General features: G+C 38.7%; 1 protein-coding gene across 3 annotated transcripts in view; it reads right to left on the reverse strand.

Annotated features, from left to right (window-relative positions):
* LOC126469731 (neither inactivation nor afterpotential protein G-like) overlaps positions 1–7,926 on the reverse strand; it is a 240,592-nt gene extending 232,666 nt beyond the window's left edge. For all 3 annotated transcript variants that reach the window (XM_050096932.1, XM_050096931.1, XM_050096930.1), the window contains exons 1-2: positions 7,814–7,926; positions 7,600–7,722 (exon numbers count right to left, since the gene is read on the reverse strand). In XM_050096932.1, coding sequence (XP_049952889.1) covers positions 7,600–7,722; positions 7,814–7,850 — 160 coding nt within the window. In that variant the 5' untranslated portion in view covers positions 7,851–7,926. The remainder of the gene's footprint in view (positions 1–7,599; positions 7,723–7,813) is intronic.
* Between the last annotated feature and the right edge of the window lie 17,278 nt (positions 7,927–25,204).

A 25,204-nucleotide genomic window follows, 5' to 3' on the forward strand; every position in this document is an offset into this window, starting at 1 on the left:
TAAGTCTACAAATGCTAGAAACGTAGGTTTGCCTTTCCTTAATCTTTCTTCTAAGATAAGTCATAAGGCCAGTATTGCCTCACGTGTTCCAACATTTTGACGGAATCCAAACTGATCTTCCCCGAGGTCAGCTTCTACCAGTTTTTCCATTCGTCTGTAAATAATTTGTGTTAGTATTTTGCAGCTGTGACTTATTAAACTGATAGTTCAGTAATTTTCACATCTGTCAATACCTGCTTTCTTTGGGATTGGAATTATTATATTCTTCTTGAAGCCTGAGGGTATTTCACCTGTCTCATACATCTTGCCAACCAGATGGTAGAGTTTTGTCAGGACTGGCTCTCCCAAGGCCGTCAGTACTTCTAATGGAATGTTGTCTACTCCTGGGGCCTTGTTTCGACTCAGGTCTTTCAGTGCTGGAGTATCGATATAGATGTAAATATAGTGTAGATGTAAGCCTCTCATGACCTGACATGTAACAAGCCATTAGAATCATACAGAAGGTGCAGCATAAGTGATACACAGAACAACTGATGTGAGAGGTGCAAACTAATAAAACATATTGAGAGTGAGACATCACTGCTTCATGAATATATAGGCACAAGTCACTAGTAGACAGTGCAGTGAAGACTGTGTCATGTGCACACTTCCTACAGGTGGCCTCTAGTGGCTGACCCTCACTGATACATTGGCAATTGATCTAAGTACACACATGTGGTGACATTACACTCAACACACTCACACTGACATGCACTGGAGCAGGATACAGATATGGTAAATGAGAGAAAGACTAACTGCATTATGTATTTACCATTCCCAGTTAATCCAGATGGGTTGTGAAACATATTGTTGAACATCCTACACATTTATACATACAGCCAACAGCCATAAGCATAACCAAATGTACATCATTAACCGTGAGTTATATAGTGACAAAAAGAAATAAAATGTGATGTTTTAGATAACCTTGGTCTTCACGCCACTCCAGTCAGGACTTAATATTAAAAATAGCTGTAGGAAATAAAATAAAAAGACTTACATAAAACGCGTTTACTGGAAGACAAAAAGGTCTGAATTTGTTACACAGCTAACCAATGAACCATCAGAAGATGTTTACATAGAGACTGCTACACATGAGAAATTCTCAAAGTTGATGTCAATATTTCAGTTTAGATTGGAAGAAGTAACTCAAAGTAACTGGTTGACCAAAGGAAGAGGGAAATTATCTGTGGATTTCAATCAACTCAGCAACATTAACAACCATAGTAGTCTTGCAAACAAAAACAGAGCAGTCTGTAACATAATTACGAGAAAAACACCAAAACATGCATATATTAGGCACAGGGGTACAAAACTTGATTCAAATAAGCTAGAAAATTTGGTTAATGTATTCTTCAGAAACATAAATAACAAGGCACAACAGAAATTTGAGAAGATATGGCCTGCACAAACACTGAACTACATAATGAAATGAGTGTTACTGATATCCATCACTGTGGAAGAACTTGGCACTGATGTACATAATATAAAAAAATAAAACCATTGCAAGTTTAGATGAAGTGCATGTGTGCTTGTTAAAGACTTATATCTTTCAGTGCATGTTATAAACTAATCTTTTGTCAGAGGTTGCTTCACTAAATTCTTAAAAATATATAAGTCCTGCTTTTTTGTATGGAAGATATATAAACCTCTCCTTAACCCCAATGTTGGTTTTAACACCACAGCACTTTACTACACATAGTTTTGTAAATACCTGCCTTTCTCCCACTTTTGAATGGACTTACCAAACTGTTTATAGGGGAATCTACAGTCTAATTTGTTCCATCGATTTTATTTGCAGATGACACATCTGTATTAATTGAAAACCAGGAGCCAGAAAACATCCCTCTCTACATAATAAACACAATGAACAAACTAGAAACATGGTTCCAACTGAATGGATTAAGATTGAACATCGCCCAAACCCACATGGTCCTACTCAGAACAAAACAGTCAAAGCCCCAAGAAATTAAAATAACTCATAAAAATCAGGATATAGAAGAAGTGGATTCTGTGAAGTTTTTAGGGTTAAACCTAGATAAAAATCTAAATTGGAATAAACATGTTGACTACCTGTTAAACAAATTATGTAGCTTTGCATTTGCTATGCAAATATTAGCTGGTGCAACAGACAGGAATACAAGGAAAATGGCATACCACAGCCACTTTCAATCAGTTGTAAGGTATGGTATTATTTTTTGGGGAAATTCAAGCAATATATTGCACACACTAAAGTTACAGAAAAGAATAATAAGGAACATGTGTACTACCCATCCGAGGACATCATGTCACCCACTATTTGAAAAACAACAGTTATTAACAGTTCCCTCCTTGTACATCTATGATATTATCATCTTTCTACACAGCAATTTAGAGTTATTCGAGAAAAACTGTTTCAATCACACATATAACATGAGAAACAAAGACAATTTTATGCTTCCCACTCATCACTTAAACCGATATGTGCAGTCTCCTCAGTATATGGCAATGAAAATTCATAACAAGCTAAAAGGAAAGAATGTTCTGAGTATGAAACTAGAGACACTGAAGACAAAGCTATATGATATACTTGTCAAACGCTGCTACTACACTGTTGAGGAGTTCATGATGGATGAACTGAACATTTGAGCAGGATAAAGTTACATATAGTCTTGTGTGTAAATTTAGCTGTCCTTCACAAAAGGGAGGAAAGAAAAATAAAAGTTTATATTAATGTTAAAAATTCTTTGTACCAATTAGGCCTAAGTTGTGTTATCCATTTTTTTATGTGTCTCCTGTACACTAATCATATGATTAGAAATTGTATGTTATGAGACAAATAAAACACTATTCACTACTATTCACTATTCACTTCAAACTATGCTGAAACTTGGCTTTTTTCACAAATGCAAATCATTGGCAGAAGTGAAAGAAATGGAAAGTGACAGAAAAAAAACTGGGATTGCCAGAAGATTGAAACCCAAACCTTGGTATTTATTGTTCTGACACTTACCCATTGTCTTGAGTTCTCTTAAATAAAATCCAGAATACAGTAGCAATGGCATCCTTTAAAGAAATGTACTGAGCCAATACTGATTCTCATATATAGAAATGACTTTCCTGAAAGTGTAAAGCTTGAGAAAACAACACTATCTGCTGATAACTGTGAAATTTTCGTCAGCAGTAAAATACCAGACACATTAAGGGACGCAAAGGTGAAGAAACACATAAGTACATGTGCAGGTTAACAGAATGCATATGTATAAGAACAGCACTCCAAAGAATAATTTTGCTGCGGAGCAACCCATGTGCTGAAGCAACATACTTTATGTATGTCCATTCCTTAATTAGTACTTGTGAAGAACAAATGTGCATAACATCCAATTGACCTTTAACTTACATAAAGGAACTATGCAAATCATAGCAAAAAATTAAAGTCAAGTACACTACTTTAACTCTGGGAATACTTACAGCTCAATGTCAATCCATTTTTTAAACAATGATAATTATATAAAGAACACTGAGCAGTTCCCAAACAACAAATAAATACATGAACATTGGGCCTGATACAGCTGCTATTTAGGTTTCAATAGGAAAAGCAAAGTTAAAATCAAATAACATTATGAAACTGGCTTCTGCAGAAGACTGGAGATAAAACAGAATTTCATGCCCTCAGAAAAGTTGAAAAAGAGCATCTGTACAAAAATCAGTTATTACACAACTGAAATTAGTTACAATGAGATACAAATTATTTAGACAAATGCTGATTTTAGACTATTTACTGTTATAATGAGAAGACTTTGAACAACAGAATATTGAAACGAATATACAGACATGTAACATCACTAAGACATACTGTATGTATGTATATATGTGTGTTTAAACTACAGATGAATCTTGTATTTAAACTACTTGTATCTTTGGCAACATTCATGGGTGCATACTATCCATAGATGGATAAGTAATGAAAAACTGAATATTATTAAACTCCAGACACTGAGGATAAGAAGTCACCAAACTGTTTCAATTCTACTTAGGAAACCAAGACCATAGTTTGAGATGTCCCAGATTCAGCTGTAGCCAAGTGTGTCAACAAGCATCATTCAGATCTAAAGCAACACACCACAGAGATCCATCATGGTTCTGTGCTAGGTCTGATGTACATTAATTATTTCTCCCTAAGTGTCACTGAAGGGGAAACTATTTTATTTGCTTATTACAGCAATATTGTAATCACTGATGAATCACTAGAAATTGCAAAGGATAAAGTGGAGGTTATGCTAATGGAGAGTTTGAATGGGTAACAAATAATAGAGTGAAGAAGACAAGTAAAATGGAGCCTTGGATAAAAAGAAAACACAGCTCTGCCAACTTGAAAATAAATAAAGTCATAGTATAGCACTACTTTTCTAGGTATGCCAGCTGATAAGTGCCTGAAATGGGATGAGTACATCAATGTCCTTTGGCAGAGGCAGTCTTAGGCACACTATGCCCTCCAAATTCTAGGTCTGTTTGTCTTCCATGGTAATTAACCATTTGACAATGTTTAAAAGAGTACATTTTAATAGAGTACATTCTCAGGCAACAGGCAAAAAGAATAACTAATGGATGGATTAAAGCATGATTATTACCAAAATACCTCAAAAGACAAAGGACATATATAATGATTAACATGAAGAAAAGGTAATTCTTAACAGAAAAATACTGACCAAGCCAATATACAGAGTTATTCAAAAATAATACCACAACTTTAGGAATTTAAAACTCTGCAACGACAAAAGGCAGAGCTAAGCACTATCTGTCAGCGAATTAAGGGAGCTATAAAGTTTCATTTAGTTGTACATTTGTTCGCTCGAGGTGCCGTTGACTAGGCATCAGCGTCAGTTGATGCTAAGATGGCGACCGCTCAACAGAAAGCTTTTTGTGTTATTGAGTACGGCAGAAGTGAATCGACGACAGTTGTTCAGCGTGCATTTCGAACGAAGTATGGTGTTAAACCTCCTGATAGGTGGTGTATTAAACGTTGGTATAAGCAGTTCAGAGAGAATGTTTTCTGTGCCATTTCAGCCAATAAAGTTTTTGGTCCCTTTTTCTTCTAAGGTGCTACTGTAACTGGACTACAATATCTGGAGATGTTAGAGAATTGGCTGTTCCCTCAGCTCGAACAAGAAGCACAACAATTCATATTTCAGCAGGATGGAGCGCCACCACATTGGCACTTATCTGTCCGTAACTACCTGAATGTCAACTACCCGAGGCGATGGATCGGGCGCCAGGCAGCCCGTGACAGAGCACTTCATCACTGGCCTCCAAGAAGCCCTGATCTTACCCCCTGCGATTTTTTCTTATGGGGGTATGTTAAGGATATGGTGTTTCGGCCACCTCTCCGAGCCACCATTGATGATTTGAAACGAGAAATAACAGCAGCTATCCAAACTGTTACGCCTGATATGCTACAGAGAGTGTGGAACGAGTTGGAGTATTGGGTTGATATTGCTCGAGTGTCTGGAGGGGGCCATATTGAACATCTCTAAACTTGTTTTTGAGTGAAAAAAAACCTTTTAAATACTCTTTGTAATGATGTATAACAGAAGGTTATATTATGTTTCTTTCATTAAACACACATTTTTAAAGTTGTGGTATTCTTTTTGAATCACCCTGTATTACAAACAGTTTAATATCTGATTATGAAACCATAACCAGTCATTGTTCATATCTTTTCAGACAAAGTAAAGCTGAATCTCAAATTTCTGAACTGAGAAAAGGTATTACATTATGTGACAAACTACCAAAAGACTTCAAAGAAAAAAATACGCATGCTCCTGCTAAAAATTTTAAAATTATTTTTTGGATAATTGTTTTTTATGTAATAGAAGATTATCTGCAACAAAATATTGCAAAATCATGATTATGAATAAAGTATTTGTTGTGTAACAATTGCATTGCAGATCTATAGATTTTTGTGGCTCAGTAACTATGTAAGGTAAGACAGTATATTAGAGTAAACTATAAGTTTTACTCCCTTTGCCAAGTATATTATAACTGTATTGCAAAAATGGCATACAGTGTAATTAGTCTAGAGATTAATAAAGTAGTAAAAGACATGTTGTTAGTATAACATGTGACTTCCTGAACATATCAAAATATGAATAGTAACATTAATTGTCCCAAGTATCAGAGGATGTTTAACTGTAGCTATTAACAGCTATTAAAATTTGGGTTGTCTATCTTAACCCCCACTCCCCCCAATCTCCAATAATTTATTACATTCTTAGAATTTTGTGTTGTGGAAATTATTCATAAGTATAAATTAAAAATCCTCTCAAAAATTGTCTGCTAGGATTTCATTTATATGTTTGTTGCATGTGTGCTACTCAGCATAAGATTCTAAGGGAATATAATGTCCTTCCAGATGTCTCATATGTTTATATGGCCCCTTCTTCCTTCCTTCTTTCCTTCCTTCCTTTGTCTTCCAAACAAGGAGCTGTTTCTGCTGAATCCTTCCCACTTTATATTAAACCACATCCCAGTACCTATAATATTAAATATGCAGTGTCTTTTCCTGATATATTCTTTCCTTGGTTAATGAACTGCATTTACTGCTTTAACAGACTGCTAAAAAAACTGCATTTGTAAGAACACACCATTAACACAAAACACTTCCTAAACAATTACCCCTTACCACAGCCATATCAACTAGCTTAATTGATTATATATCTCACTAATAAATGATAAACTGGCATGTAGTTTGAAGTTCAAAATGCATTCATACAATTATTGAAATACAGAAAATAAAATTTTTGGATTATTAATTATGAAACAAAAAAGATGTGTGTCATTATATAGGGAAAGTCAGCCAATAATACAGCAGTTATACTGTAAAATAAATACTTCTTCTGACTGCAAAAAGAAATCATTTCAAATACTGGTAGAGTTTCTGGAGATAATCATTCCAAGTACTTAATGTGTCAAACTCTATGTGGAGTTCATATAATTTAGATTCAATAAAATCACCTATTACTGAATGGGATTACAGTAAGTCATTGCAGGGTATAGTTTTTTGTAGCAACTTGTTTTACATAATCATCTTGCAGCACAGATACCATAAATAGTTTGTAACTTTCTTCATCACAATGCTTGGAAGCAGAGAATGTGTTTTTAACTTGAAATATTTGAGATTTAGTGACAAGATGATTAAAATGTAATCTCAAAGATTCACTGCACATGACTATTCCAATATATTCTGAAATTTGTGTCATCATCACACTTTGTGCTAATGTTTTCTAAGTTGGAACCAGATAATTTTAGAGTGAGACCTATTAATAAAGCTCGGTTTTCTCAAAGATGAATGTGGAAACATACTCATGAGGTAAAGTTCCTTTCTATAGCACATATTTGCAATTTAATTAATAAATCCCATTTTTCAATAATGAACTACAGAGGTGAGAGATCCGAATAAAAGTCATAATGAATACTAATTTAAAGTTTCAAAGAGTATATGTGAGAAAGTGGTATACTGGGAAAAGCTACAGCATTGAATATTACAAGATTTGACCAGCCAGTATTGAAAAAGTCTCCTACCTATTATGTAATCATATTCACTCTTAGGATGTTGTATGATACCTTCCCATTTATTCATCCATTTTGAGTAGAAAGCTAAACTACACAGAGTACTAACTATCAGGATCAACACTGTGAGAGTCACTGAAAATAATGTGATCAAAGTGTTACACATGCTAGTTGGAAAAAAATAGCACCAAAAATAAAAATGCAATTATAACAACAGAAATATTACAGTTCATATTTAAAATTGTTTTGAAATATTGCATCATATTCCTTTCCTCTAAACACTGCACTGACAAAGTATACAGTAAGGTTTCTTGGGTGTGGTTACAGACAGCAGAGCCCTTTACAGGATTCACAAGCGAGGGTAGGGGGAAACTATTGACATTCCATTCCCTCTTCAAGAGGCTTCTGTCACTGTTCCAAACCACAGTAATTGATATAGGCTGAGTTAAGTTTTAATTAAAATTAATAAACTTTCTCTTTAAAAATTTGCAAAAAAATATCCTCAGCTAAAATTACAAATGGTTATTCACAGTCACAAAAAATTAATAGTAACTGTTTCTTGGCAGGTATAAAAAATTTATTTGCAGTATAATGGATACTTCATTATCAAAATATTTACACAAAAACAGTCCTGCAAATTATTCATATAATTGTTTCAGCCTAGTTTGAATATAATAATTATTTCTGCACAAGATAAACAATGCAGCAAACAACAAATGTGGACTGCTACTTGGCAAGTACTACAACAAACTAAATGTATTTACAGTAAAAAGAAACTCTTCCATTACTAAAATATTCAGAAAAGTAATTACATTATTTATTCAAATGATTATATATATATATATATATATATATATATATATATATATATATATATATATATATATATATATATATATATATATATATAAATTTATTATTTCCACAGAAGAGGTGTAATGATGTTCAGGCAAACATATCAAATGGAAATGAAAAGTCTGCTGTATTTCCTACTTTTTTACACCTTCATAATATGAATCTGTAGGCAGATACATACTAGACACATTAGTTACATGTATCAGAAACAAAAATTGGGCTTTTACCCAAAATAGGTACGTTTACAAGTGCTTTGCTACAATTTATATCCTATTTTTTAATGAGATCTGTCTTGCATTGGCAATAATGTAAATAAAAAGGGAGACAAACATATTACTTCATTATTAAGGTTCAAACTCTTTGACCATATTTATGAATTGTAAAGTAATGCATATTAAGGGCTAACTACTTATTTATTTTTTATTTATCTGCTGTTAGACAATTTACTCTGTACAGATGTTGTCAGAAAATACAAGCAAGATTTCCATTACTCTTTACAGTGATTGCTCTTCTAGGCAACATTTGTTTTTATTTCAATGCATGAATTCATCAACTGTATAACACACAAAATAAGAGAAAAGCAATACCTCACATATAGTGGATCAGTGTGTCCAGCACAGTGATGCATAGCAGAAAACAGCATTCGCACTAGCTTTTGAGCACTAGAGCTTTTTCCAGCAATAGTACATACATTCACACACACAGCCATGCAAACACCCAAATGCACGTGTTGATGTGGCCATGCATGGGATTGTGCATTTGGGTGTCAGTGTGGCAGTGTATGTACTGTTGCTGGAAAAAAGCTAGTGCTTGAAAGTTTGTGTGAATGCTATTTTCTGTTATATGTTACTTCATGCATCAGTTTGCTATAGGTAAGTGGTTGCCTTTCCCTTGTTTTATGTATTGCTCCATCCAGGAATCTCTTTTACTTTTATTCAATTGTATAATGGTCACCACCCAGTGAATGAATTTTAAGAGGCCTTTTCCATGCTAGTGTGTTACAGAAATTTGTTGAATTAAGTTTCACATGCCATATACATCACAGAACACTGGTTGAGATCAGACCATACTCGCTCCATTAGCTATTTTTTTCTATACCTAGCTAGTAATTTATGAAGAAGAAATCTCCAAAAAACCTATGAAAAATCCCAAAGATTTGACTAGATACATTATCTAAATAAGGACAAGGGCTTCAAGCTAGTTTGTATTAAAATTTTAGACACAAATATATTATATTTCAACATCCAACTGGAAATGTATTTATTTCTCAAAAAATACAAGGTTACCTTAAACAAATTTCAACAAGACAAAAGTGCTGGCTGTGTGTGGCAACTTTAAAGTAGATTTTCAGACTCCAGGTAGAGTGAAAGAAAAAAAAACCAAAAAACATGCTTAACCTTACTGTCTTCTTCAAACTGGAAAGGCAGTAACAATCTCAATAAGACATGAAAATCATCTCATAATACACCTTACATCAGATACTTACAAACAGGTTCTTTCAGTCCACATATCCTCTGGACAGAGATTACAGTGATTGCTTTGCCTTCCCAATTTTCTTTCTTAAGACTATCAAAAATAAAACTCAAATAATTAATGTAAATTTGAAAACCATAAAGTAGCAGCAAAAAAATTCAGGTGATGCAACTGAAGCAAATGGTGCTGACAAAAAATGAGACCTTTCTTATATAGATTCTTCTGTTACCAATGTATTATTTTTCTTTTCAAACTAAAGAAAAACATTAAATAAAAAAATGGAAAAAGGATCCATATATAGTAAGCACAATGTTTAAATTTCTGGTGAAATACATGAAAAATAAGCACCTTACCTCTTCCTTGAGAAATAAATTAGGCAATATGCCAAAACTTACAAGAAATTTAAAATACAGGCCAAATGAATGGCTAAAAATGGATGTAGGGTTATCAATTGCAAAGAAAGCAAAAGCAGTGTCAAATGATGTGAGTTTCCACACACTCCCTGAGCATGGGAAGGTAACTTCAAATTATGACACTTGCTTTGATTTACAGGATTTTCAGTTATAGAGACTCTAATTTCAAAATCAAATATCTTAAAAACTAAGATTGATAGCAAACTCCAACAAATGGTATGTTTATTGTGGAATCTGTAAGAATTTTATACAGAAGTTATACAAAAGTTTCAAAATAGTTCAAAAAGCCATTAACAGATGACTCTGTAATAGCACTACATAGTGCCTATAACTAGTGAGCTGCAGCTCAGAGTGATGAGGTCCACCATTAGCATGCCAAACAACGAGGTTGAACTCATGTGTTGCAAGATCTTCACCAAATTCAGACAGACAGGCAGCATGGCTGATGATCTAGTAGGGAATTTTGGCCCCAGAAAAACTGTAATTACTACTGAAAATGTCACCACAATAATTGGAATTATTCACCAAAATAAAAACAAAATCTGTCCAAACAATTGCAGCAGAGACTGTTTGAAACATTTTGGCACACAGAAAACACTGAAACACAGCCTACACTTGGTTCCATTCAAAGTCAAAAGCCACCAGGGCATACTTGTATGAAGTGTGTGACAGAAACCAGATTCCCACAATGATTGATAATGAAGGCTCTGATGTTGGCTGAAACTGGTTCATAGATGAAGCACACTTCCACCTGAAAACAGACATGAATAAACAAAACTGGCAATTTTGGGGTTCCAAAAACAACCATTTGTGCAAAACAAACCATTTTATTTTCCCAAAGTCACTGTTTGGGCTGTGGTATACGACAGAGGCATTAGTGGCTCTTTTTTCATACAAAAAACCATCACTAGTGAATGTTACACTGCAATTTTGAAACAGTTCATTGCTACACATCTTTCATTGGAAGATCAACCAAGTACTGAGTGGTTCATGCAGGATGGGGCCAGGCCACATTTCACCAAACAGATGTTTTGCTTTCCTGATTAATACTTCAGGAATAGATTCATTGCATTGGTTTATTGAAAATTTACTGGTTCAGTGATGGACAGGCCTCCATATTTGCCTGATCTGACTCCTTGTGACAACATTTTGTAGGGTGAATTGAAAGACACTGTCTACTGGTATCATTAAATCATTCTGGATAAGCTTGAATTGGCAATCTGTGTTGCATCTGAATCCATTTCTATTGAGACACTACAGTTTGGGAAGGAAAATTTCATTGTTCTTTCCCACCTTCTCCATACTGTGAGTGGCAGATATTTCAAAAAAATTGTGATGTGATTGTACAGACTGCTTGCAGAGTACTATTTTAATTATGCATGCTGATACTGCATGAGCTGCAAAATGTACAGTGTCATCAGTCAGCAGCTTTTTGAACTATTTCCGAACTTTTGTATAAATTTTTTACAGCTTTCACAATAAACATACCTTTTCTTACACTTGTCTGTCGGTCTTAAGTTTTCTAGGTATTTAATTTTGAAATTAGGGACTCCTTTGGTGGACACCCGCTACATAAGCTTAAAAACACAGCAAAATGAACATATTTTCCAGTATAAAAAAAGCATTACTTTGAAACAGTACTGCTTTCTCAGCTATCAAATCCACCTGTGATGAATTACTTAGTGATTCACATGCTTCATGAATCATACCCATACCTCACTTTTTTGGAACACCTCCAAAGCTTCTGATCATTCTGAAAAGTGCCCAAACTTTCAAAGATGTGGGAATCACTCACATGCATCCAACACATATTTCTGTTGTGATACATGGCCTTGTGGCTAAACCATTTGGTTTTTGAATAGGCAAAAATATCACAATAGCAGTTTTGAAAATGGTTGAAAAATCATAACCAATCATTAAATAAGAACATGGTATCATCTGTTTTATGTGATCAAAGAGCAGGGCGTGATCTGTATTACATAATCAAAGTGAAGTACTTGATATGGTTGTTCTTGGTATGTAACAGAAAAATTTGTATTTATGGTACATAGGACATGGTGATGACTTTTTATTTGGCAAACAGAAGATAATTTGTTTGTCAGAAGTAGATGTAGCCCTTTAATAGGAACAAATACTGGTCTACAATTAGACCATAGTTTCTATTAATGATTTGCCATCTCATTTATCACATTCTGTGAACTGCTATGCTGATGATACAACCTATATTTTGCAAATGTAAGTGAACTGTTAGTGAGTGGACTGGAAGAACACAACAAAATATCACCTCCATCATTCAACAGCATGAGGAATGTGTCTACATCATTGTTCCTTTCACCCACAAATACTGAAGAAATTTTATCAGTTATAAAAACCTTGAAAACAGGGTACTCATGTGGAATTGATGGAATACCAGATACGATTATTAAAAAATGCTGTCTTGCCTTAGCTGAACCCTTTATACAGTTGTGCAACAGCTCACTGGCATCAAGAACCTTCCTGCATGCTTAACAACAGCAAAACTGAAACCACAGCTCAAAAAAGGAAATCCAGAAGACATTTCAAATTATAGACCAATAGCCCTACTGCCTGTATTTTCAAAAATTTTAGATTTTTTTTTTATAGGAGATTGTCTGATTTCCAAAAGAAAGAGAAAATTCTCTCTCCCTCACAGCATGGTTTCAGGAAAGGCTATTCAACTGAGAGTGCAATATTTGAATTTCTTAATGAAATCTATGCTAAACTGGATGCGAGTGAGTTTGTGATGGGCATATGTCTTGATTTAACCAAAGCTTTTGATGTCATTGACCATAATGCCCTACTGCAGAAGCTTGACGAAATAGGGATCAAAGGTATATCCCATGAGTGGCTCAGGACATGCCTATGTGGTCGCAAACAGGTGGTTGAAGTGCAATACACTGACCATAACAAAATCAGCTACTACTATTCAGGATGTGAAAATGTTTTAGGACCCATTCTGTCTCTTCTCTATGTCAATGATCTTATGTACAACAAGTATTGCCAAACTACCCTCCAATTTGCAGACGATACAAGCTTCATTACCAGTGTGAAAATAGAAGAAAAACTAAAAGACACCACTATCCAAACAATGAACAGTGTAGTACAGCAGTTCAGCTACAACAAGCTAATTATAAACAACGAAAAGACAGTAGCACTGAACTTCTATAATCTAAAAGGAAGGCACCACCCAAACATATAAACAGAACTAAGGGACAGAGTTATTGAAATTGTTGACAGCACAAAATTTCTGGGACTCTGACTCCAGAACAACACAAAATGGGAGGTTCACATTGAATATTTGCAAAGAAAACTAATCAAAACCTGCTACATGATAAGGATCTTAAAAACTTGTTGCAGCAAAGCCAGCCTGTTAAATGTGTGGCGCAGAGCGCCATAAAAATCGATATTTGTTCTGTGCGTAAGTGTGCTATCTTTGAGGAGAGGGCTTTGGAGAGCATGTTTGACGCCAACAGCAGTTAGCCTCCGGACTTGTATCTGTGTAGACGCTAAGTGTGAATAAATCTGTATATGAGAGAATTCTAGTTGTTTACCTACAACTATACCATATTCCCTCACTGGTGACCCCGTTTTTGTGTAATACGCGTCCGAGTTACCGCCTGAAGGTTATTTACGCGCCTACCGCGTCGGGTTTCTCCGCGATCGCGAGGGCCTTTGTTCAGCTCCAGACAATGGCCTTTCAGCATTCACCGCCGCCCAGATTCCAGCAACATCTCTCCAGCACTCCTGCCGTCGTAGTGGACATGCCGCAAGAATCTTCTGAATCCTTCAGCCAGAACATGCAGTGGAATTCATCGAGTGCCGCCAGTTTCTTCCAACCGCCAACGGTCGTGGACTCTGGCTTTGTTAGCCTGGACCTTCCCACGTGTTCTCCACAGAGTGTTGATCGGAACATTTCTACTCCTGTGTCAAACACACAATTCAATACAGTTCGTGGTGTTGAGTGAGGTTTTGCTACTTTGGAAAATCCAGTAGTAAATTCAAACTCGAATCAGTTCCCGCCACGTGTGTATCCTTCCGCGCCGGCTAGTCAACAGGTGTTCAATGCTCGCCAAACAGCAAATATCACACCGAGTGTGCATCCTAGTGGACGTGTGTGGGATCCTTGTGTTGCTTCTAATCAGGTCAACAATTCTGTGCTGGATAGTAATTACTCCGACATCTACAACCAGCCCCACCACTCACAGTCGAGTGAATACTGTGTGGATAACGGACATTCACCGGCGTACTTAAGCACTTGTGGCTTCTCTCTGAGCTACCACGTCAATGAGAATGCACATTTTGACTACGATCCTCACACCGTTCGAGCGTCCGTCGCTTCTCAGCCGCCCCCCCGGCGTCAACTGAATTTCGCGATTTCCGCATTACGGGACGCCAATAATCCGGACTTGCAATCTTCTGCATGCTCTACTTCCGTCCGAAGTAATAGGTGCACCTCCGCAGTGACTGCAGTGCCGAATCTGCCGAAATTACCAGACTTCAAAGCCGCTCACCCGGAGCTCTGGTTTAACCTGGTTGAGCAAACATTCAATGTCTGTGCCTTGGACGACGACGCACGCTTCGCCTGCCTCATGAACCAACTTCACGACCGCGTCGATTTAATTTATGATCTGGTCAAAGCACCCCCCCCTTGCAGGGAAGTATGCTGTGGCGAAACAAACGATACTGGAGCGCGTCTCTAAAACCAGGAGAGAAAATGTGCGACAGCTCATCTACGAAGAGTGTCTCGGCGACAGGTCTCCGTCCCAGATGTGGCGGTGCATCCGACTTCTCGTCAATGAGCAAGTTATGCCTGATGACACATTCGCAGAAATCTGGACTGAAAAGCTGTCTTTGCCTGTCCAGACTGCAATCTCTGCGTATGAAGATAGGCCAGTAAATGAACGTTTACGCGCTGCCGACAGAGCATACTCCGCCAGGCAACGTGAGCTCCGTGCACTGCATTCTGGACGTGACCGCACTAAGACACTTTCTGACGCCACGCCCTTGTCTGGTGCTGCTGATAACAAGTGTTTTAAACTAGCCGCCCTGCCTGCACCTTCAACTCCTCGCAACGACAGTGCATTGGCCTCTGTGGAAGACTCTGGGGCACATACTCCGTCACCTAGCAACTACCCACAAGGGCACAGGCCCGCCCAACCTTACTGTTTCTTCCACGCGAGATTCGGGAAGAAAGCTCGCAAATGCCAGTCACCGTGTTCTTACCCAAACTCCAACCACAGGTAGGCTATGGTGCCACCTCCTGCGATGTAAACAATGGGCACCATCCCACGTTGCACTCCGTTTCGGACAATAACAGTAAGTGTGGTCGAGTCTATGTTCGCAATTTATGATCAGGTGTATGTTTTCTGGTAGACACTGGCGCAGACGTCTCTTTGCTGCCGGTTCGCCTAGCAACCAATAAAGTGCAACCACACAAAACAGTACTTCGTGCAGTGAACTTGTCTACCCTACAGTGTTCGGGTTCCACTTTGTGTACAGTGAAACTTTCCCCCGAGTGCAAGCTGGAGTGGACGTTTCTAGTGTCAACAATTGAAGAACCTATTCTCGGAATTGATTTCCTCAAGCACTATCAGTTATCACTAGATTTTGTGCAAAATACTGTGTTTTACCCCTCCGTTAACAAACATATTCCTTTCGCTTCGCCGAGTGACAGTTCGACTAACACCAAACAAGTGTGCTGTGCTAAGAAGTGTGTAAACCTATCCTTGGAGCTGCAATCTTGGACAAACAAGTGGCTAGTGGAGTGCGCCAAGTCTTCTAAGTTGCGGATGGAACGTATGGAAATGCTGCTGCATCTCCGCGACATACACCACGAGTTGGCCTCCACACAACGCCTCGCGGCACTACAAGCAGACAACTCGTCAGCTACAGACAAGGTCAGTCCATGCCAATCTGGTGTTCCCATGCCCGCACATGTTAACGACAATGTTGTGAACTCTGTAAACTGTGTCAGCACCCCCTTTTGTAATGATAGGGTATGCCCGAGTGCTCATGCTCCTTGCGTTCCGAATGGACAATTAACTTGCCAAGCTTGTGGCAATGAACTACGGCCATCTGCTGTCTGGCCACGCCCACTCATGCCTACAGCGCTCGTAGCAGCACGGCCCGCTACCAAGAACCAGTGTACCAACCTCGCCCATGTTAACACGTGTGCGGCCTTTACGCAGCCTACGAGCGGGCGGCACACCTGTACTTCCGTGCCCTCAGCGCCACAGCTTGGCCCGTCCGCCACTGCCTGCTCCGCTTCACGGACATCTGACTATCGTGCCGTGCCACGTATTGCAGTAGTCACTAACGGCACAGTTCATCGGTTACGTCTAACCGATGGGCCACCCATATCGCAACGTCCACGCTGCCTCAAGCCGGAATTTATGAAAACTGCAGAAGAACAATTGGACGATCTGTTACAAAAGGGAATAATTGAACCTTCTTCCGGTTGCTGGGCTAGTCCTATCCTGTTTGACCAAAAGAAAGACGGTACTTGGCGTATGGTCAGAGACTATAGGCGTTTAAATGCCCGCACCATCATTGATAAATATCCGGTCCCACACATCGCAGACTTCAATCATGCGCTCGCAGGTGCAAAGTACTTCTCTGTTTTGGACTGTAAGCACACATTTCATCAGATTCCTATGGCTCCGGAGGACATTGAAAAGACTGCCATAACCACTCCCTTTGGGCTGTTCCAATACAAATTTATGCCATTTGGTTTGAAAAATGCACCCCAAACGTGGCAGTGTTTCATCAATCAAACTTTATCCCATCTAGACTTTTGTTTCGTATATATGGACGACATATTGGTTTTTGCTTCTACTTTAGAACAGAGTGAGGAGCGTGTTCAAGTCGTGACAGATTTTTTAGCAGCCACTGGTAATGAACTGAACAATAAAAAGACTCAATTGCACCAGGCATCCGTCACATTCCTAAGTTATGTTGTGTCATCGGATGGTCTGACACCACCACAGGACAAGATCAAGCCTGTTCTCGAGATGCTATGCCCTCAGACCTACAGGGAATTACGCAGGTTCATCGGAACAGTTAATTATTACCGGAAACATTTGCCAGCCGCTTCTGCGGTGCAGGCTCCTCTAACAGATGCTCTCGCTGGCCCACAAACTTCTGGCACCCGCCAGGTACCATGGACACCAGACATGGACAAGGCATTTAATGAACTCAAACAGCTGTTGGCCTCCGCTGTCACTATTGCTCACCCACGGGCAGACGCCACAATGTTTACCACTACTGACGCTAGTGACAATGCTATCAGCGCAATACTGAGTCAGACATACAACGATGTTACGACCCCCCTGCAGTTTTTCTCAAAAAAGCTAAACAACACGCAGAAGAAATACTCAGCATTCGACAGAGAACTACTTGCAGTTTACGAGGCCATAAGACACTTCAGAACTGATGTTGAGGGACGAGATTTCTATGTGCTCACTGATCACAAGCCGTTGGTTCCTGCCATAAAAAATCCTGCGGCTGATCCGCCCCCACGACGCTTTCGTCACATCGATTACATCTTGCAATTTACAAATGACATTCGCTACATCCGAGGAGCGGACAATGTGGTCGCTGATTTTCTCTCGCGTGTTGGGGCTGTCACAACCTTAATTGACTTAACGGACCTACCTCGGTTGCAATCGGCAGACCCCGATACCATGCAGTTAATTTCAGACCACAGCTCCTCTCTCCAACCGGTATGCTCTACTTTCCCTGGCATATCTGACTTAGTGTGGTGTGATGAATCGACTGGTATGTTGTGGCCATTCATTCCTAAGCCCCTTCAACGCCAGGTCTTTGACAAACTACACACATTAGCACACCCCGGTGTCAAAGCCTCCACCCGTCTGGTAGCTGAACGGTTTGTCTGGAGAAACATGCGCCGTGACTGTCAGTCTTGGGCAAGGGCATGCATGGTGTGTCAACAGAACAAAGTTTCCAGGCACACTTCTCCACCCTTTGGCTGTTTTGCCCAACCTCCAGGCCGGTTTCATCATGTCCATGTCGACCTCGTAGGCCCTTTGCCCCCTCCGAGGGTTTCCGTTACTTGTTTACAGCTATTGACAGGATGACTCGGTGGGCTGAGGCTGTGCCTATTCCGAACATTACCTCTGAGACAGTAAGTCGAGCATTCTTAGATTCGTGGATCTCTAGATTTGGCTCATCTGTTTACCTCACCACTGATCAGGGGCGACAATTCGAGTCTTCAGTTTTCTCTGACTTATGTAAAATGTGTGGTATTGTCAAAATTCATACTTCTGCATACCACCCCCAAAGCAATGGGCTTGTCGAGCGATGGCATCGCACCCTGAAGTCTGCCCTGCGTTGCCATGACTCACTATGAACAGATGCACTGCCCTTCGTGCTTCTTGGCCTTCGTGCGACTTTCAAGGAAGACCTCAAGGGGTCCATAGCCGAGTTTGTATATGGCCAACCTCTGGTTTTGCCTGGAGGATTAGTCACTCCGACCTCACTTCCACGGCCCTCTGAACTCCCTTCACTTCTCGAGCGGGTGCGCTTGCACTGGGGCAAAATTCAGCCGCCACCTCCGGCTGCTCATACACCTCCGCGTGTGTACGTACCACGCACGCTAGACTTGTGAGTACGTGTTTCTCAGAGATGACTCAGTCAAAGCTCCGCTTCAGTCACCCTACACAGGTCCTTACAAGGTCGTCAAACGCTCTGAGAATAACATGGATCTCCTCATAAAAGACTCTGTAACCACGGTCTCACTCAACCGAGTGAAACCAGCTTTCATTGAGCCTAAGGTGAACCTCCCTGATTCTTCCCCTATTTCTCCCACTCCTGCTTCGAGCGGCCATCCATCTTCCCACACCATGCATTTGGGTATTGATTTTCCACAGCGTGTTTCTCTGCCGAGCACTGCTCCTTCTCCGCGTTCATCTAATTCGAGTGGCCAATCTTTTCGGGGCTTCACTCCTCACAGCCCTCGCAGTCGAACTGCCAACTACTCAGATTCTACCATTGTGTTACCATCTTCGTGTGACAGCTCTTTGTCACGCCGTTCAACCCACGCTGGCTCCTCGTTGCCTTCGGTCACGCTCCCTCGTCTGTCAGCTGATCGCCCGAGGTTGTCTCCTGCACAGTCTAGTGCACCTGCCACCCCCCTCTTAGCAGATGCTTCCCCCTGCCATGGCTTTCCCACACCTCCCTGTCTCCCTATGATTGCTCGTACAGGTGCCATCCAAGAATTCACAACACATGTGCACCCTGATGACATACATAAATTATCTGTTGTCGTAGATGGCGATGCAGTGTGTGTGGCACTCGCGTGTGACAATATTGAGGGAGGAAGTGCAGAATCTCGTGTGGTGTGCCGCTTTAAATTGAGCAGAAGTGCTGCGTGTGGCAATTTGCGTGCCTTTGTTAAGCCTTCTGGCAAGGTGATTCTCCACCTGCCGGCTGACGAAGTGCTACACCTTCACTCCAGGATGGGACGTCGTCTTCAGCCACCGGCGTCGCTTGCTGACTTCACCATCGACGTACCGGGCTTCACCCCCCCGTCTCCTACCAGTTGACCGCTTCCGCCTGACGCAGAAGAACTGTGCGTTACCTTCCTAACTTCTCACCCCCCCCCCCATTCACAGGGACGTACTCCATACTGCGCGGAGGGGGGGGGGGGGGGGGCTATGTGGCGTAGAGCGCCATAAAAATTGATATTTGTCCTGTGCGTAAGTGTGCTATCTTTGAGGAGAGGGCTTTGGAGAGCATGTTGGACGCTAACAGCAGTTAGCCTCCGGACTTGTATCTGTGTAGACGCTAAGTGTGAATAAATGTGTATATGAGAGAATTCTAGTTGTTTACCTACAACTATACCATATTCCCTCAAATGTATACCATGGCTATGTGCATTCTGTAATTAAATATGGCATAATCTTCTGGGGAAATGCAACAACAAATATTAAACTTTTCAGGATGCAAAAGAGAATATTAAGAATTATTAAAGGGGTAAACAATAGGAAATCATGCAGACCTATACTCAAAAAACTGTCAGTTCTTCCTCTTCCTTGCATTTTTATCTACAAGATGTCAGTTTTCTTAAAACAATATATTGATAGACATCCAGATATCTTATTAAAAATGTAGATATACATGCATACAATACAAGACAAAAATCTGATCTTCATATGAAACAAATGAGAACATCATTGTGCCAAAAAGGCACTCTATATGTTAAGATAAAAATTTACAATAATCTGCCTAACCATATTAAATCAGTTAGTAAACTCAGTAGTTTTAAGGCTAATCTAAAGGCATATTGAATTGATCATTGCTTTTACAGTCTGATAGAGTACCTAGAAGCCAAACAACAAAAATAAAGATGCATTGTGAATATTCTATTTTGTATGTCATCTCTAATGTTTGTTGTTAAATTAATTAAATGTCTAGTCCTTAGGAATGCAATACAAACTGTATTTTATCTTGAAAAGACTTAACCATGTCCAATATCCTTGTATATATTCTATACACATGGGATTAGAAGGATTAACTAAAATAAAATAAAAAATACTAAGTTCACAGAATAAAATTTCAATTCTGGGTAACCAACATAATAATTGCTTAAGTTTGAACTGAACTATTATGAAATCAAAAAAATCTTACTTCATTGTCACAGGTTATTCAAAGAATATAGAAATTAAATGTGTCAAATTTTTAACAGTTCATTTTCACTTCAGACATAACTAGTAGAAAATATTAATCTATGTCTGTAGAAACATCTTTGTTGTCTCTTGCCTCATTTAGAAACTGATTGACATGAATAATAATATTCATTGAATGACATATTTTAGTATAATGTGCACACAGACCCAAAATTTTTGTCTGTTCTATTCAGAATGTCACTTTCACATAGTTTTGGTTCAGTTTTAACATGTCTTAGTCTGTGTAAGTGAAAATTATGACAAAAACCACAAAGACAACAAAAAGAACAACAGCAGCAGCAATAATAATAATAATAATAAACTGAAACTAGTATAATCAGTTATTCTTAATTACCCAAAGATTCAGAATTATGTGCTTGACAGGTTCAATTCTGAAAAAAAAAAGAGGATATTAACATTCAAAATGCAATTATCTGCAAGATACCAGTACTTATTTTGAATAGGAATGTTATTTTTGGGACTTTGAAGCTATATTACTGAAGAGTTTAAATGGTAATGTGCCTAGACCCTGATGAATGCACTAGCCTAACGTTTTATGCAGTTGTCTTGCTTTTACTTTTATCATGTATAATAAGAAATGAGATATAATTGGACAGCACAGCAACTAATACCAGATATATTTTCCTCAAAAGTAAAAAAATCACCTTGGAAAAGCCTGACACTGCACTAACACTATCCACTACATAGACTTACCATATTTTTTTGGTTCACCCAGGGCATATTTTTTAAATTACTTTAAAGTCATAACAGTTAACTGAAACAATAAACTTTATTTATTCAGTTGCATTCTTCAGCAGACATGACTTTTTTCTGAAATGGTTTGTTTGTTTTAATTATATTGTAAAATTCACAATAAGAAAGTTCTGAATGAGTTTTTAATATTGTGACCCAGGTCACTGTCATTCCTATCTTTGGCTTTAAAAAATCTCATATGTCTGGTGAAGCAGTAGCATTAACAGCATACTGATGTTTAGTTGTTTTTATGTGGTCTTTAAAATCACCCTTTCCTTTATGTTCAACAGAAAATTATCCAGCACACAGTGTGCAATAGACATGTTCCTTACTACTGTCATTACACAGTTTTAAAATTTGTACTCATGTTGCAGGTTAACCTTAAAAACACACTTTCTTTGCACATTTCTAAACAACCAGACGAAAATTGAATAGAGACAAAATGATTGAAAGTGTGCAGACAAGTTACCTCAGACATGAGAACAACATTAACACACTGCCCCTGTTGCATTCCCAAATGACTAAGTGAAAGTCATGTCAGAACCAGTAGCATATCTCCCCACTGATGTCAGCGCTTGTACCAAGGTCAGCTGAGAGGGGTATTTCAGTTAAGAGAATGTTTAAAAATGTGTTTTAGGTCTGGAGTTCTTTTATTATTCAGTATCACATGTTAATCATTACTGGTTCCTATACTGAAATGGTGAATGTCTGTATTCATCATGGTAGTTAGCACACTCTTTTTTATGAATATAACTGTCTTAAAGACATGAACAGAGTTCATAGTTAGTAACTTACACTTATCAAAACAGTCCCTACATTACTTACTTAATTAAATTAGCAATTATTCTAATTGCTTTCTTCTGGAGATCATTTTGAACAGTTTCTGGCAGCTGGCTGGGTCTTTTTGGAACATAAGTCTCTCCATTGTCTTCTGTCTTCCCACCACCCCTCCATCTCCACCAGTCATCTCCATTCCTTTGCACACAGTCCTCCTCCACTTTCAGCCACCTGCCTCTTGGTCTTTTCCCTCTCCTTTCATCTTGTATTTCTTCCTGCATACTCTCTTCTACTCCATTTGCTTAACACATTCATACCATCCAAGCCTTGATTCCTCTGAGACCGATGACCTCGCTGTCTGGTCTCCTTCCCCAAACCAACCAACCTTGATTCCTCTATCCTCTCCTATAATGGTTACTCCTTCATTAATTCTCTGATGCTCTCATTTCTTAAGCTGTCCATCTTTTCAATACAACACTTATTCACAAGAATTTCATACCACTATCTTGTATTGTGCTTCTCTCTCCTCCTTTAAATACTGAGGTCTCCATGGCATATGGAACACAGCATGCCCAATATATAACAATTTTTCCATTTTCAGGAACATCCTCACTCCACATCAGGCTTCCAACACTCTTCTGGAATGTTTCTGTTTATCTCCCTAGCCATTTATTTCTCTGTCACTTCTTCTGTTCTCCTGTATTATGCTTCCCAGATATTTGAAATACTCCACCTTCTCTCAGTCATTTCCCACAATTGTTATTCTAGTTATGACTCTCTCCTTCTTCCTGATTGTGATCATCATTCCATACTTGCTTATGTTAAATCTCATATGATGTCCTCATAATATACATCCAACTGCATATGCTGCTCCTCCTCTTTGAACCCAAATGAATGTGATAATGAAAAGAGTGGCACAAGTAATTGCTTTCATCTTTCCTTTGGCAATTACTAGTGCCACTCTTGTCATTATCTCATCCATGACTACAGTGAGGAGCATTGGCAAAACTGTGTTTACTTGCCTCAAGCCAATCTGTTCTCTCTCCTCTGATTTTTGCATAACTCAGGCACCCATTGGACATTTCTCTTATCCTCCATATAGTCTGCTTTTCTACTTCTCCGTTCTCCAGAGACTTCCATACCTTGTGTCTACATACACAATCATACATTTTCAGTGTCCAGTCATCTATTCCTCATTCATAGTGGCGTTCCTATAGCTGTCTTACCACAAAAAATAAACCTAATGTGGACCTTCCTCATTGGAACCCTTGTTATTTTTATTCCCTCAACCTCATCCTATTTTTGTCTGAATTTGTGTTTCCAATACTTTCTCAAAAGTTTTCACACAATAGCTCATCAATATGATTCCTCAATATTTTTTTCACTCTTTTCTGTCAATTTTCTTGGTGTTTGGGACAATTATTCCCTGCAGATAAATACCCAATTTAGGTAGACTGTAAGTGTCCCTCCAAAAATTTCAATCCCATATCGAGAATTTATTCCTGGATGGTTTAATCAATGGTAAATTTGTTTTAAGATTGGGGTTGCTATGGTTGCAAGACATTTTATTTAATAAACATTGCAGCTAATCTTTTTATAGGTGTAGTTCATATTCTCTTTCATGTAAGATGCTCGTCAATCAAAAGGCCTCAAACTTTTAATCAGATTTTTCAACTATAAACAGACATTTGGCAAGTGTGTCCTTTGGAGGATGATAACATAACAAAAACTTCATCATGATGCCCTTGGACAATGTGAGTTTATTCATAATAATGATACAGTAATCTATGGTTAAACCAATGTTCTTTTTGTTGTTTTGCATTGTCAACTGTTTATTACAGCCACAGAACAATAAAGGATGAGTAATACAAATATTTCACTAATTATGAGTTTTGGGGAAGTGTTACATCATTAATATTCACAAGAGACAAAAGTAACTTAAAATACTTCCTTAGAGAAGTCCATAACTTCAAACACTGTGTGATGATTTCCATGTTACAGTATTCCCGTCATTTTCATAATAATGCTGGTACACACATCTCTGATTGAGAGATCTGCATGAACTGTGTTAAAAAGTAGAGCTAATTCATCCACAAAATTTGTATAAAACTTGACAGTGACTTCATTAGGCCATGAAGCATTATTGCATTTTAGTGATTTAATCTTGCTTCCTACACCACTAGTGTGGATTATTATATCCCTCACCTTAACAGCAGTGCAGGTATTGATTTTTGTGCCACTGACAGACTTAACATACGGTCAAACTCTTGAGGTATTTTGACACAGGTTTTGTGATAATATTTTGCAATGACTGTTAATGAATGCTTCAAGGATTGTCCACTGAGGAAATCAGCATTGATCAGTTTTTGAATGACGCCATTATGCCTGAGATGACGAAAAGTATTTTCAGTTACTATAGTTCAATTCTTTTATCTTGGCGGCTCGCGCATGCCCCCCAGACGCTGGAGATTGCTGCGTTGCCAGTTGCACACGACGCACGCGCCAATAGAAGCAGCTCCATAGTATAGCACAGTTCGCAAGCTTCCGTGTAGCGGGGAGCGCGCAGTTCATGAAGTAAAGCCACCACGGCCGCATTAACCCTTTCGCTGCTACAAAGACGTGCTCCCTGCATTCCGCGCTGTG

Source organism: Schistocerca serialis, chromosome 3, assembly GCF_023864345.2.
Source record: "Schistocerca serialis cubense isolate TAMUIC-IGC-003099 chromosome 3, iqSchSeri2.2, whole genome shotgun sequence".
Classification (NCBI taxonomy): domain Eukaryota; kingdom Metazoa; phylum Arthropoda; class Insecta; order Orthoptera; family Acrididae; genus Schistocerca; species Schistocerca serialis.